Source organism: Pecten maximus, chromosome 9 (assembly GCF_902652985.1).
Source record: "Pecten maximus chromosome 9, xPecMax1.1, whole genome shotgun sequence".
Lineage (NCBI taxonomy): Eukaryota > Metazoa > Mollusca > Bivalvia > Pectinida > Pectinidae > Pecten > Pecten maximus.
Genome location: NC_047023.1, coordinates 7782139 through 7798161, shown reverse-complemented (window position 1 = coordinate 7798161; position 16023 = coordinate 7782139). Strand labels below are relative to the sequence as shown.

At 34.4% G+C, this 16023-nt stretch overlaps 2 protein-coding genes across 2 annotated transcripts; both read left to right on the top strand.

Annotated features, from left to right (window-relative positions):
• The first annotated feature begins 1538 nt into the window (after positions 1–1538).
• LOC117335121 (hillarin-like) lies at positions 1539–5822 on the top strand. The gene is made up of 6 exons (XM_033895046.1): positions 1539–1751; positions 2654–2825; positions 3080–3196; positions 3672–3898; positions 4615–4817; positions 5309–5822. Exons 2-6 carry the CDS (start codon positions 2676–2678, stop codon positions 5758–5760), a joined length of 1149 nt encoding a protein of 382 aa, XP_033750937.1. The 5' UTR covers positions 1539–1751; positions 2654–2675; the 3' UTR covers positions 5761–5822.
• On the top strand, positions 5822–9639 carry LOC117335122. Its single transcript, XM_033895047.1, has 5 exons — positions 5822–6208; positions 7007–7175; positions 7755–8036; positions 8443–8628; positions 9016–9639. The coding sequence occupies exons 1-4, from the start codon at positions 5945–5947 to the stop codon at positions 8484–8486; spliced, it is 759 nt and encodes a 252-aa protein (XP_033750938.1). The 5' UTR covers positions 5822–5944; the 3' UTR covers positions 8487–8628; positions 9016–9639.
• Positions 9640–16023: the final 6384 nt, after the last annotated feature.

Sequence of the window (16023 nt, the reverse complement as noted above, 5' to 3'; positions counted from 1 at the left end):
CTTATCACAATTTAGTTTATCACAATGATAACTTGAGTAAGTTACCTATCGTTTTCTTATATAAATACCTACTGACCTTTTAACGTTGTTATCAAGTGGGGTTGTCATTCAATCAAAATATTGTAATGTTTGTATAATTCCCATGGACTGCAAATTAATAACAAATAATAATGTAAAAAATATGTCCTTGATTTTAGAAAAAGTTATGATGTGTTTTTCAATCTTCTAGTTTTGTTATGATATATTTTATGTCATTCATTGTTTTAATAAGGTTTAATAAAGGTTAGATATACAAAGAAAAAGAAGTCGTTTTGGATTTTATTACAAACGATAAGTTTCATTTACAGGTGAAAAATAATGAAAATCAAGTTTCTTTAAGATAGTAACTAGCTCACCTTTTATTAGTGATTAATTGTTTGGGACGTTAGATTCGTTCTTTAATATTCAATGAGCTTAATCAAGTTCTATTAGCGGAACAAAGACGGCGTAAAGTCAGGTTTCATCGCCAGTCTTTATATATGGATATTTACCAACATTCGTCTTTTTTGTTTAATCGAATGGTATCTTACGTAATTCTAATTCAAAATGAACAAAACGAAGCCAAGCTAAAAACAAAAAGTTTTTTACGGAAATCTAGATTTAGAAGACCAGGTGGTCAATAGAGCAAGCGTCATCTACTAATGATATGATCTATAATGTAATGTATACGACGTAGAACAGTAATGCGGATGTTTAATTATCTAACACAAGAAAGGTGAGTATGCAGGTACATATTAACAAAGACGGATTTTATTTAGAGAAAAAGCACGTGTATAATTTTTCGAATGTTTTTCTAAGATTGACTTCTATCAGAATTGACATTAAATCTTACTTACATACATTGTCGGCTTAAAAGCAGAAAGGGTAATCAGATGGATAAAAGCTTACATTATACACATATTACGAAGTACACAAATACAAGATTTTAAAAACAATATTTACGCTCGTCCAACACAATTCATATTTTATACAGTCATTGATATACAGGACAACTAAGAAATATCAAATATATAACTTTAATAGAAAGAGAAAAATCAAATGACAATAAACTACGGCATCAATTGTTGGATCTGTTTCTCGACAAGTTAATAAGGTTTATAATGAGAAGACTTACCTTATTGGAATATACATTAAAACATGAACTGATCGTAAATAGGTCAATGCAGATTATCCGTGACAAGTGATTATATTAATGCCTACCGTAAAGGTAAAGTAGCTGTTAAGTTAATCTTAGGGTCTCGTTCTACATAGAAATTAGCACCAAGCGTGACAAAAATAATTCAGATTAAATTAAACTCTAAAACCACAGTTTAAATAGACATGATGTAGAACATACTGGATCCATTAAATGAAATAAAATAATTAATCAAATATATTAAATGATACTCAAAACATAAAATGTATTTATTAAAAATGTATATTCGGTAAGTGGTATATGTCCTAACCTCTCAATAAATTAACGGTCAATCTTAGTATTGACTGACCGTCCTAGTATTGGCCTGACTTTGTGATAGCGTGGCCGGCATGTTGTACGGGCATTTTGTTTGAAGTATGAGATTTAAATAGCTCCTGTGTCGTCAACATGTGTAATTTGAGAGGATATGTACGAGTACAGAACTGATCAAAGAAGATTGTTTTATTTGGTAATGATAGATTTGCCGCTTTAATTGGTTATAAACATGGGGAAGTATCTACCAGCTAATCCAGACAAGGTAAGATTATGTTATATACGTGCTCTGAACAAATTAACCATAATGATTATAATATGAAACACTCTTACACTTTAAGAATAACAACAAATCGATTATATTTTCAAATTTGTCTTGTTATCATTTAAACAGTGATTAACCTACTACTATTCTTTATTATAAAAATCGTGTATACATTTAGAATGTACGGAGTACAAGGAATGCAGTTTTAAAATACAGATTCAATTTAACTAACTTTCCCATGTATTGTAATGCGCAGGTTGATAAAGAACATGGAAAGTTGTATAGTCGATGGTATGTGGTAGGCGTGTTCGATACGTGTTGATATGCCTTGTGGTTCTGTTGTCGCCACTTTAACGCCCATTTGAGATTGTGAATTGATACGGTTTTGACCCGTTTTTTTTCATGGCGTATGTCCTCGGTCTCCTCTTGCAAATCCAAACTTTGTTTAAATTTTGCTCTCGTTTAATCGATTTTGTGTTTGAATCACGATTTCTTTTTTAATTATGATGTTCAAGTTGCTGTACCTGAATATCAATAATAATAACATGAATAGATAAATAGATAAATAAACAAATAAATAAATAAATAAATAAATAAGCAATTTTGTTATTTACAGAAAAAAAGGAAATGATGCTTTCAGTAGTAGCGTTTATGATTTTACCCACCTTGTAAAGTAATAATGAAATAAATGATACCTTTCCAAGTGTAATCCTTGACAAAACTCATCATCCTCCAACATAAATAAATGAATAAACAAGTAAACAAAAATGTCACTTAAATGAAAAAGAAGAAGAATTGCTTTAAGTGGTAGCGTTTAGGATTGTAACCACATTTTAAAGTAATAATGGAAAACAAAGATACCTTGTGTGTGATCCTTTACAAACTTCATTAATCGCCAACAGATTATGAGTATATGCCGATACAATGGGAGGTAGTCCTTCAAAGAGTACATATAAAACACAGCCAGGAGGATGGGTAACTACGAGGACTCCTGAGAAAAACCAGGAGCCTTCCTCAGAGACCCAGGGCACAAAGGAAACGGCAGCACTTCCTCCTCGCAATGTCAAAAATAAGGTATGTGTGTCACTTCAAACAGTGGAGTATATCACTGTCCACCTTAGGGTAATGCTATCATCAATACAATGTTGTATTGTTAGGCAGAATTTCACAGCATTATCATTGGAATTTACTTGGGATTTTTTTTTATATAATGATAATTAAATTATTCATGAACAATATATATTAATCACACGAATTAATAGTTCTTCATTGCTAAAAAGCATGATTCATAATAACAGCTTCAATGTTGTGATTCATCTTGGATTTAGAAACGTTCGCTGTACACACTGGAGCCTGGCTATCCCACCCCAGTACCACCTCCCAATAATCTTCCCGGTATCCTCGGTATTACGGACTTCACAGTTCCAAACTTAATCGCCAAAGAGGTAACACATACTGCAACTGTATTACAGGTCATTTAGGAGGTTTGTGTTTAAATGTATGTAAAAGAAGTTGATATCGTCGCCGTTAACTAAATGATTAGGTTCTAATGGAGATTTAGTTCAGCCATTAGATAAAAATACATGTATAACGTTCTCAAACTACATCATAAACCATAAATTGGCCAAGCGTTGTTTCTTATGTCCAGAAAGTGAAAAGTAGAAAGAAACATATTTTGTGAAACCTTCAAATATGTTTCAGATACACTTAGAAATAAACAAAAAATCGAATTCATCTGATATTTAGTGTATTAAGTAAATTTTCATTTCATATAGATTTATGAAACCTGACTTAGTGATGTTTGTAATTGCGAGCCATGACGATTTTGTGATTAAACATAAACAAAAGGCATAAATATGAACCGATAAGCTAAACTCTCACATGACTGATCTATTAGACGAACTGTTTCCCCCGTGGTAGGTTACAGCAGACTCATGTAGTACCATGGAGGAGCTGGTGGACGAATTGACCGGTAATTTTAATATGGATATCCTAAAGGTTAGGGCCATATTTATGTGGGTGGGCACTCAACCCTTCACCGTCCAGCAGTACCCGGATGACGCCGACCCAGAATCACCAACGGGTTACCTCCGGCGAATGGCCCTTGGCAAAATGTCCTACGCCGAGATATTCACCGTAATGTGTCGGTATGTAATTCATCGTTGAGAAATTGTTTCGTAAAAGGAATATAAAAAGTCATAATATTGTATTGAAAGTAGTTTTTCTAGTATGCTACGGTGCTCGATTTTTACGGAAAGAGTTGAACAGTCTGCCTACTGATAATAATACCTATAGTAAGTTCACTTACAAAGTATCAAAATATTAGCGCCACTTGTGAAATAAATATTTGGTATTACTGAATTAAGACACTGTTAGACCTCCCTTATATATCTTCTTGTGAATGTGAAAAACTATCGAACAGATAGGTAGATAGTCAGTGAAATTTAACATCCTATTCGTGCATAACGTTACCATGTATATTTCTTCTTTAAAAAAAAATTAGCCACACAAGCTTTGTCCATTTTCATTCCTCTTTCATATTCATCCTCCTTTTTTATTTCTTGTGTAAATCTAGTTACCTTAAAGAGAGATGTCTGTTCTTCTAATTGTATCCCGTTTGTATTCCTATTAGACTGGCCAAGGTACCGTGTGTGATGATACCCGGGGTAGCCTCCTGTTCTAATTCTATCCCGTTTGTATTCCTATTAGACTGGCCAAGGTACCGTGTGTGATGTTACCCGGGGTAGCCCTCTGTTCTAATTCTATCCCGTTTGTATTCCTATTAGACTGGCCAAGGTACCGTGTGTGGTGATATCCCGGGTAGCCTCCTGTTCTAATTCTATCCCGTTTGTATTCCTATTAGACTGGCCAAGGTACCGTGTGTGATGATACCCGGGGTAGCCAAGTCCTCTGCGTATGAAGTCGGCGACGATAACGTAGACAAGTTAAGGAATGTGTGGAATGCAGTGTATGTGGCGGGCGGCTGGAGGATAGTGTTCTTATTGTGGGCGTTCCGGTCCATTGCCGGCAAGAGTACCGGCATAGCTCCTCTAGCTGATCCAACAAGTATGAATACCCATCTTACTAGCGGTTCTAAACCACTTAAATATTTTTTCTCATATTTATTTTCTGTATGTCAAATAGGTTTTCATATTTCAAAAAGTCCACTTTCCATATCATATACTCTCGACAAAGTATATTCCAAAGAAAAGCAAGGAGTAAAACATCGGTATAAAAAGTAAAATGTCAAACAAAATTGAGGAGTGATCGTTCTAATATGTAAATTATCTAGTGGCTGACTATTGTACATGTATACTATAGTGTCCTCTCTAAATCAAGCTTAATACCAGGCAATATGCTACACTTTGATCATGCTTCTCTTTACTTAGTGGCCGAGTGGTTTTAGTTTTAATTAACGAGAAACCAATCTATTTCAATTGTCTTTATTGTAACCGGTATTGTTTCATATCTATCTATGTCATTATGACAGATTTACACATGAACAATTATTTCAAAATATAAGAAAGCATATATTAAGTTATTATATTTCCATGCAGGTGAAGATTACAAACAACAGGAGAAGATACTGAAGGAGAGGATAATATCGACCGTGAAGGAGTACTATTTCCTCACCAGTCCCGAGGAATTCATCTACAGATGTCTACCAGATGAGGAAAAATGGCAGATGTCTTCTAAGAAATTCACAAAGGCAAAGTTTATAAAAATTCCTTACTGTCGTCCGAAATTCTTTGAACTGAACATGCAGTTGTCGAGTGCCCCCGAAGGTGTGCTAACAACGGAAAATGGTGTGAGCGATGTTGTGTTAAAGTATGGTACCGGTCCCATAACGCTGGTTCATGACCTTCTCTATAACGAACGCCAGTCTAAACAGAAACTGCCTCCTGGTGTTCAATTACCCAGATACTGTGTTATCATCAATGAAGGAGATAAAGTGCGTTTTAGCATGCGCTTTCCCATTCAAAGGTGTGTACAAACTTCAAATTCTTGACGAGAAGTACGAATGGTTATGTTCTTTCAAGATCATATGTAAATCTGCCAAGCAGCTTTGCGAGCCCTTCCCGGAAGTTTCTTCTATAGGGTTTGGGCCCTGTCGGGCGACACTTGACGCAAAAGTTGTAGCCGAATCTCATAAAGATGGCGTGGTTAAAGTAATAGAAAAGAAGGAAATTGAGATGATGTTCTCAGTCCCTCAGAATGTTACTGTGAAGGCTGTTTTAAGTAGTGCTACGTCACCGGACAAGTCTATCAAGGGAGGGGTGACCCAGAGGGTACAGTTCGAAAGTCTTACGATCAAAGTAACGACCCCTCACAGAGGAGACTTCTGTCTGAAACTTCTCACTAAGGGAAAGAATACTTCGGACAAATACAAGGTGGTCTGTAACTACCTTCTCACTTCGGACGAGTTCAACTCGAAGAAAAAGCCAAGAACATACGAGGTGAGCTGTATAGATATGTATTGCACGTGCAATTTGTTTAGATCGCCTGGTCATATTGTCATACATTGTCTTGTGTACATTATAGAATAATTTAATCGTTCATGGACAGGATATCCCAACACTTGTGTAAGACTTTGGCTGGCCAGCACGAGGCTTGCCCAGCGCTAACCAGCCAAATTCTTACAACAGGGTTGAAATATCTCTGTCAAAGGTACAAGCCAATGTTTGATTATGCTGTACTTCATCACACCATCATCAATGTCCCATGGAAATGTGCGTTGAAATTGATTACGTTATCAATTTGCGCCGTGGGTATGCCACATAAAATGATGATGTTACGTTATTGTTAGTGGCGTCATAGCGCGAGCCAGCTATCCCTCCCTACCCCGTGTGTAATCGGTTTATCCCATCTCTAGCAGCCACAGGGTCTTTCTGTTGGTGAGAATAGTCATTAACATAATAATCAATGATGTAAAAGCATATTATTGATACTATCGGTAATTATAAGGTATTATATTTGTATTATTATGTTACCATGACACGATATGAGAAACAATTTCTTGAGGATATTGATTACATTTCATCGACAGGACTCATACAGTATAAAATGAAATTCATTTCACTTAACATAGTTTTATCAATGCTCCTGAAAAAAAAATTAATGAAAAATTATCGCTTTATTTGAAAAAATCCTATAAAATATCTAATCATTAACTAATATTTCGGTCTATACATGTATAATTCAGAGTATTTACTTTCATATCGTACTAATTTTAAATAAAAACATTTCTGTTTAAGAATGCTGAGGAGAAGAACGCACGTACACGATTATTCGCTGCATTGATAAAGGGCGATAACCCCGATGAACTTCAAGAAGCAATAGACAAATTCAACGTGCTGAATCTGCCTGACGACGGAGAGGTAGACAAGGCTAAAACACAAGTGTGTTACCTGAAAACAATGAGAGGTAGGTATGAACAATAGGATTGTTACCTGAAAACAATGAGAGGTAGGTATGAACAATAGGATTGTTACCTGGAAACAATGAGAGGTAGGTATGAACAATAGGATTGTTACCTGAAATTAATGAGAGGTACGTATTAACAATACGATTGTTACTTTTTCTTTTCTTTTAATATCTATGACTGTTAGAAACTAACCGTTACATTTAAACAGTATACGAAAATACGTTAATTACATTCTGATTATTTTGATTACTGACGTGTTCTAGAAGGACAAAACGGCTTTGTGATGTCACTAATATCACTGAAAAGTCCTAGAAGGACCAAACAGCCGTCTGATCCCACTAACATCACTGACGAGTCCTAGAAGCACACAAAAGCTGTATGATATCCCTAACATCACTGACTAGTCCTAGAAGGACCAACGGTTGTATGATGTCACTAACATCACTAAAGAGTCCTTGAAGCACATAACAGCTGTATGATATTCCTAACATCACTGACGAGTCCTAGAATGACCAAACAGCTGTATGATGTAGCTCTTTATGCTGCTTGATTAATATCTTTTGTACAATCTTTTTCAGACTTTAAAGAAGGCCTCAGCCGACGAAGCTTACCTATATTAGAAAAAGCTTTGGAAAACTCCAAAACCCTACCAAAGTCTGACGAGATGAAACCTTTATTTCGTCAGTCGACTAAGATGGTAAAGAACCTGAGAACTCTGAAGAAACATTCACACGATGTGCTGGCATTAAGTTCCCGAACGATATCAGAATTACATCGGTATAAAGACCCAGTACCTGTCATGGTAGACATAATGCGTGCCACCTATCCTATTGTTGGGCGACGAGGAATCTACATTAGAAGTCAGTATCCCCAACAATCGGAAGACAGGATATAAAAACAGATTTTTGTTTTCATGATATTTTAATTTGTAGTAATTTTCTTAGATAGATTGGAATAAAGGATTTGCAATCATTTAAAAAAAATAAATTGTTGAAATACATTAAAATATAAATAACTCTCTTGGTTATAAATCATTTTCCATTGTATCATTTTTTGATTATAGCGTATGTACAGGCTGATAAAACGTTAGATCGCAAATGTGTTACATGAACATATCTTTGCATTGTAAAAGAATTTGTTTACTTTAAGTCAAGCCTTTCATGCTCCTCTAGCATCAATATGATAATTATATTTCATAATGTACTCTTTATCTTACGTTTGTATATATTGATAGATAGAAATCAAACGTTTTATTTCTATATCTAGGAGTGGGAAGAGATTCAGACGATAATGAGGAAGACAGGTCGTGACAGCCTGAGTGTTAGAGTTCGACTGTTTGATGTTACAAAAGTAAAGATCCCACTGGCCAAGAAAGTACTCAGGATTCTCCAAAAGTATGACAGAGATACAGCAGTGGGAGCCAGTGCTGGAGCCGGTACTTTCTATCTTTGGGTAAGGGTTATCAGAGTTGATGCTACTGGCTATTTGTTGTTTATTAAAATTTCAATATATGAACAAACAATATTTCTTAATATCTCAATAAGCCGAATCAATCAAATAACACAATTTGCAAGAGAAGAATGAAAAAAAAAAAAAAAAAAAAAAAATCCAACAAGAAAATCTGCTGAATTTGTGTCAATGCAACGGTATACTTTCATGGTTTTGGAGCAAATGCATTAGTATTGATCTAGTCTGTCGTAACTTGAGGACTTTTGATAACGATATGGTGTAACAGTTTATCAGCTCGGCTTTATTTTCGGTATTTGTAGGCTAGTGGGATAGCCCGGGATATCATATCCGTAGAATCAACAACATTGACAGATAATTCATCTACTCCAGTTGGAAGTCCTCACATATCACCTGGCATCCAAAGTGGAACACCACATGGCGCGCTAAATGACAGACAGCGTGGTACGCCATATGATACACCATATGATACACCACGTGATATACCACGTGACACACCACGTGACACACAACTTGACAAAAATCAGAAAATGGAGGAAATACCCATGACTGTGAGGACCGATTCGGTGTCCACATGCCTTAGTGTGATTTGTGTATAGCTGCAGATCAATAAGGTTTCAAGAACTGTGTTATATTGTGTTAACGAATGTACACATTTAATGCATACCCCCTATCAATCGCCATTTCATATAAGACAATAAAAAGTCACCTTCATTTTAGCTACATACCACAATGCATATTTAAGATATTGTCAAATACATGTGTTTGCTTATGGGATATTATAAATTTAGCGTCTGCTATCTTTGTTTATAGATTGGCCACTCTCTGTCAATCCGTGTAATTCAAGGAGTGTAAATTATAAGGGGTATATGACTGATATTATAGTGTTTTATGAGCTATTCAGGTAGTTACATTGTATCTGTTCTCAATAGCTTGAAAGTGTAGTTATATACCTTAATCCACATTCGGCTGGATCTATGCAATTGGCCTTAAGCTTCCATAAGACAAGAGTGTGTATTTGTGGTAAGATGTTAAGCATAACATGATATATTTACATTAATTCCCAAACGACCGTACACATAAAGGAATTGTAATCTTTAAATAGAATCGATATATCTATAAAGGACGTTGGGAAATCTACACAATATATCTATATATATATATATATATGTATATCTTATAAAAATATATGTCGATGAATTAAACCCCCCCATCCCACCCTCCCGTAAATTTACTTTATTAAAACGTCTTAACGATTTTTGTTGTTGTTGTTGTTTTAAATATACACGTGTATAACGAGACGTGTCTGACATGTCTGACTATTGAGGTTCAGTGAAACATTGTAATTCTATATCTCTTGCTCGGGATCTTCACATTACGTATAGATTTCGCTTTGATATGATTGACTAGGTCGTCGAGTTAACCACACTTAGCAGTTGATGATAGTATATTATACGAAACAAACCTCAAAGTAAACTTATATATGCAAACTCTTTGTTTGTGTGTTTTTATGTGACCGTAACCGAATTGAAAGGATATATTGCATGGATATAAAGGGGTCATGATACCGAATATAACCATCCCACCTTTACTGTGAGTGACATCAATCAGTCGTGACCCGACAATGATTTTATTAAACACATAGCTTCACGGACATTGCCATCTATATATATCAATATGTCTTAAAAAAACTACATAAAACAAAAAACTCCAAACGTACACGTCATATTAAACATTCACACGTACACGTGTCATATCAAACATTCACACCTACACGTGTCATATTAAACATTCACCCCTACACGTGTCATATTAAACATTCACACCTACACGTGTCATATTAAACATTCACACCTACACGTGTCATATCAAACATTCACACCTACACGTGTCATATTAAACATTCACCCCTACACGTGTCATATTAAACATTCACACCTACACGTGCTGTATAAAGCATTTACTTACACCTACACGTGTCATATTAAACATTCACACTTAAACATGTCATGTTAACCAGTCACACCTACACGTGTCATATTAAACATTCACACCTACACGTGTCATATTAAACATTCACACCTACACGTGCTGTATAAAGCATTTACTTACACCTACACGTGTCATATTAAACATTCAAACTTACACGTGTCATATTAAACGTTCACATCTACACATGTCATATTACACATTCACACCTAAACCTGTCGTAATAAACATTCACACCTACACCTGTCGTATTAAACATTCACACATACACGTGTCATATTAAACATTCACACCTACACGTGTCATATTAAACATTCACCCCTACACGTGTTATATTAAACATTCACCCCTACACGTGTCCTATTAAACATTCACACCTACACGAGTCATTATAAACATTCACACCTACACGTGTCATATTAAACATTCACACCTACACGTGTCATATTAAACATTCACACCTACACGTGTCATATCAAACAGTCACCCCTACACGTGTCATATTAAACATTCACACCTACACGTGCTGTATAAAGCATTTACTTACACCTACACCTGTCATATTAAACATTCACACTTAAACATGTCATGTTAAACAGTCACACCTACACGTGTCATATTAAACCTTCACAACAACACGTGTTATATTAAACATTCACACATACACGTGCTGTATAAAGCATTTACTTACACCTACACGTGTCATATTAAACATCCACACCTACACATGTCATATTAAACATTCACACCTACACGTGCTGTATAAAGCATTTACTTACACCTACACCTGTCATATTAAGCATTCACACTTACACGTGTCATGTTAAACAGTCACACCTACACGTGTCATATTAAACATTCACACCTACACGTGTCATATTAAACATTTACACCTACACGTGCTGTATAAAGTATTTACTTACACCTACACGTGTCATATTAAACATTCAAACTTACACCTGTCATATTAAACGTTCACATCTACACATGTCATATTACACATTCACACCTAAACCTGTCTTATTAAACATTCACACCTACACCTATCGTATTAAACATTCACACCTACACGTGTCCTATTAAACATTCACACCTACACGTCCTGTTTAAAGTATTCACACCTACACGTGTCCTATTAAACATTCACACCTACACGTGTCCTATTAAACATTCACACCTACACGTGTCATGTTAAACATTCACACCTACACGTGTCATGTTAAACATTCACACCTACACGTGTCATATTAAACATTCACACCTACACGTGTCCTATTAAACATTCACACCTACACCTGTCGTATTAAACATTCACACCTACACGTGTCATATTAAACATTCACACCTACACCTGTCGTATTAAACATTCACACCTACACGTGTCATATTAAACATTCACACCTACACCTGTCGTATTAAACATTCACACCTACACCTGTCGTATTAAACATTCACACCTAAACCTGTCGTATTAAACATTCACACCTATACTTGTCATCTTATACATCCCGTATCAATCTATGTGAACTATTGGTGTTGAAAACTGCGTTATATTTCATGTCGCTAATTCCTTTATATTTAATGTTAATATTTTAAAATTATTATAATTGAAATGAAAACGACATCACGAAAAATGTTTCTCTGTTGTTAACCCAATGTTCCAGTTCTTGTAATCCGAAAACAATAAGACATTAAAGGGACAATTTAGTCAAGCATGCTTTTTATAATTCAGACAGAAACGATAAAACATATATCCAGACAAAAACATTTGCGGTCAATAATTATCTCTATGTAGCCAATGTCCATTATGGTCAGTTTTAAGTTTTGGAAAAGCCCACGTCAAATATAGCTATGCTCCAAATATAGTGCAACTTGTTGCGCCCTCCACAGGTACTTGGGTCAGGAACTAAAGTTATAATGGAATTGTCCAATTTTAATTTGTAACATCATTCTTGTCTATTTATGCACCGATTCCACATTGGAATCGATTATAAAGCGCTTTTAAAAAAAACCCAACAACACCCGTTTCTGGTTGTTATAATATAGAGTATAACACCCAGAAAGGGGTGGTTTTTTTTTTGTTTTTTTTTAAAAGCGCTTTATAATCGATTACAATGTTGTATCGGTGCATAAATAGACAAGAAATGATGTTACAAATTAAAATTGGACAATTCCATTATAACTTTAGTTCCTGACCCCAAGTATCTGTGGTCGCAACCGTTCGAAAAACTCATATCTGTTATATTCATGACCTAACAGTAATTCTCCATATATTTTGTTTATCCATTCACTGTCTACGTTTGGTACGAGATCCGCAACCCAGTTCAAATATCCGCTAGCAGCTTCAAATGCAAACCAATGTTGTTTACAGTCACGAGACGGGGCTGTGCTTGCACACATGTATACAAAGTGTGTAGAGACGACTTGTTCATTTGCATATAAATCGTATGGTTATACGATTAGGATCCCCTTACAATTAATTAAAAACCGCACGGAAAACATAAACTTGTATCAATATATGACCAAGGATAGTTCATAAGGAGAACTGAACTACACTTTCATGAAATAATTTGTGAAATGATAAAAAAGTAAACAATCTTGACTAAATTGTCCCTTTAAGATAAGTTTGACCTTGACAATCTTTTGTGTGTTGATATGCCTCTAGTGATCCAATGATACTCCTAACACATTAAAATCCTCAATCAAATAACCTATCGTTTAAAGATTGATTTATAATAGACATAAAAAATAAAAAAAAAATTTTCTTTTTTTTTGGGTTTAAAAGCAAAAAAAAAAAATTTTTTTGGGTTTTTCTTTTTTGTTTTCCCCTTTAAAAATTTCCGGGAAAAAAAAATAAAAAAGAACCCTTTTTAAAAAAATTTTTAAGGTTTTGGAACTTAAAAAAAAAAAAACCCCCATTTTCTTTTTTGGGTGGGGGGTTTTTTTTTTTTTTTGGAAAATAATGCCCCCCCCCCCCCCCCCCCCCCCCCCCCCCCCCCCCCCCCCCCCCCCCCCCCCCCCCCCCCCCCCCCCCCCCCCCCCCCCCCCCCCCCCCCCCCCCCCCCCCCCCCCCCCCCCCCCCCCCCCCCCCCCCCCCCCCCCCCCCCCCCCCCCCCCCCCCCCCCCCCCCCCCCCCCCCCCCCCCCTCAATGACCAATTCGCTTTAAAAAATTTTTTTAAAAACTAGGGGTTTTTAAAAAAGGGGGAAAACCGTATCTTTTTTTTCCTTTTAAAAAACCCCGGAGAACCCCGATTTTATTCAGTATTGTAAATTCTACATATTTTTTTTGAAACTGAATTTTAAAACCAATTTTATGGTTGCAAATTCCCAGTTGGGGAAAAAAAGTTTTGTTTTGAAAAAAAATTTTACCATTTGGTGTAAAATCAACAGTTGGAAAATTTTGTCAATTTTATACGGAAAAATTTTTAAAATTAAAAAAACAAAAAAAAACAAACCAACAAAAAAAATCGGGGTTTTTTATTTAAAATAAAACTTAATTTTTTTTTCAAAACGGACTTAAAAATTTAGATTTTTTTCTTAATGGGAAGAAAACATTAATTGGGAATTATCTCGTTAAAAAGGTTACATAGGGCATTTACTTTTTTAAAAAAAATTTCATTGGTAGAATAGGCAACCGTGGGTACCCTGGATTTCCGGCCTTTTAAAAACTGTAAAAGACTTTCAAATAGCAGGGGTGCTTGTCGATTACGTAAAAAAAAATTCCCCCCAGTTTTTTTTGGGGGGAAAAAGGATTTGAAAACCCCGGAGCCAAAATTTTTTTTAAAAGTTGTTGTTTTGTTCAAAAAAGGCGGGTTTGAGGGGGAAAATTTCTCCCCGTTTAAAAAAGTACCAGCCGGGTAAACAGCTAAATAAGTTTAAACGGTTGTCTTTTTATTTATCAATTTGGATGTTGAATTCCTTTGTATTTAAAAAAGTATATTTTTTCTTCAAATGCCTTTGTTTCATAAACGAAACATCGGTATTAAAAAAAACCCGAAAAACAAAAAATTTTTAAACAGAAAAAAAAAACCTAAATCGGTTTTATTTAATTTCATTTGATTTTTAATTTATTTTAAAACACTTAAAATTTTGTTCTCAAAAAACCCATTCTTAAAGTGTTTTACCCATATTTAGGGGTTTATCTTTAATTAAAAAAATAAATTAAAATTTACTGAAAATATAAAAAATTTTAAATTGGGATAAAAAAACCTTTCTTTTAATTGCCTTAATAAAATTGTTAAAAAATTTCATAAATATGTTTTTTTGTCCGTAAAAAAAAATTTAAATCCCCTTTTTTTTTGAAGGTTCCCCGCCTCAGTAAATTTAAGTCCTTCCATACCCAATGACCGGCTTTTAGTTTATTTTTTATGGGGATTTTTGAAGGGTTAATACAATTAAATAATGTCCTTAAATTTGCTAAAAAAAATTTTTTAGTTCAATGAAGTAAAAAAATATAAGTAGCCCTTTCCCATTTGTTTTATTCTTTTGGGAAAATTTTTTTTGGGGTAAAAAATATAAATTTGACAAAACAAAAATCCAAATAATAAGTTTTATTTTGGGTTTTTTTAGATTTCAAAGGTGAAATTTTTAAAAAAATTTTTTAAAAATTAAAGTTAACAGGTAATTTAAAGGGGGTTTAATTTAAAAAGGAAATTTAAAATGTTAATGGCAAGGTAAAAGTAACAAAGGTAGTTTGTTAACAAAGGGATTTTAACGGGTTTCAAATTTAAAAATGAAAAAAAGGTTTTTGAAGTTAACGTGGTTAACTTTTAAAAGGTTAAAAAAGGGTGAAGTAAAACAATGGGGATTTAAAAGGTAAATTTAACAAATTTAGAAGTTTAAAAGTAGTTGTTTAAAAAAGGTGAGAAACAATTGGTGGGGTTTCAAATGTGTTTAAACCGGAATTTTTCAAAAAAATTGTTAACAAAAAGGGAATTTAAATTTTTAGATTTACAAATCATTTTAAACAAAGGGTAAATTTAACATGGTAATGTTAAACAAATTATTTACCAGGTAGTTTGGGTTTTTTCCAAAATTTTAAAACAATTTTTTTTAACGGGGGGTTTTAAAATTGGATTTAAACCTCTTTAACAAGGTAGAGTAAAAAATGGGATGTTAACAAAGGTAGATGTTAACAAAGGTAGAAGTTAACAAAGGTAGATGTTAACAATGGTATATGTTAACAATGGTAGATGTTAACAAAGGTAGATGTTAACAAGGTTACGGATTTTAACAAGGTTTAACAATGGTAGTTTTGTTAACAGGGGTAGATTTTAAAAAAAAGGAAGATGAAAAAAGGTATATTTTAACAAGGAAAAGTTAACAAGGTAATGTTCAAAGGTAATGTTAAAAAAGGTTTAACAGGGTAAGTTTAAAAAAAGGGGGTTTAA

Bases quoted from the DNA above. Each gene is read 5' to 3' on its own strand.
- LOC117335121 (XM_033895046.1), top strand. From the start codon at position 2,676: ATGGGAGGTAGTCCTTCAAAGAGTACATATAAAACACAGCCAGGAGGA. The intron at 3,197-3,671 runs GTAACACATACT...CCCCCGTGGTAG, and splicing joins CAAACTTAATCGCCAAAGAG to GTTACAGCAGACTCATGTAG. The intron at 3,899-4,614 runs GTATGTAATTCA...TATTCCTATTAG, and splicing joins ATATTCACCGTAATGTGTCG to ACTGGCCAAGGTACCGTGTG.
- LOC117335122 (XM_033895047.1), top strand. From the start codon at position 5,945: ATGATGTTCTCAGTCCCTCAGAATGTTACTGTGAAGGCTGTTTTAAGT. The intron at 6,209-7,006 runs GTGAGCTGTATA...TTTCTGTTTAAG, and splicing joins AAAAGCCAAGAACATACGAG to AATGCTGAGGAGAAGAACGC. The intron at 8,037-8,442 runs GTCAGTATCCCC...TTCTATATCTAG, and splicing joins ACGAGGAATCTACATTAGAA to GAGTGGGAAGAGATTCAGAC.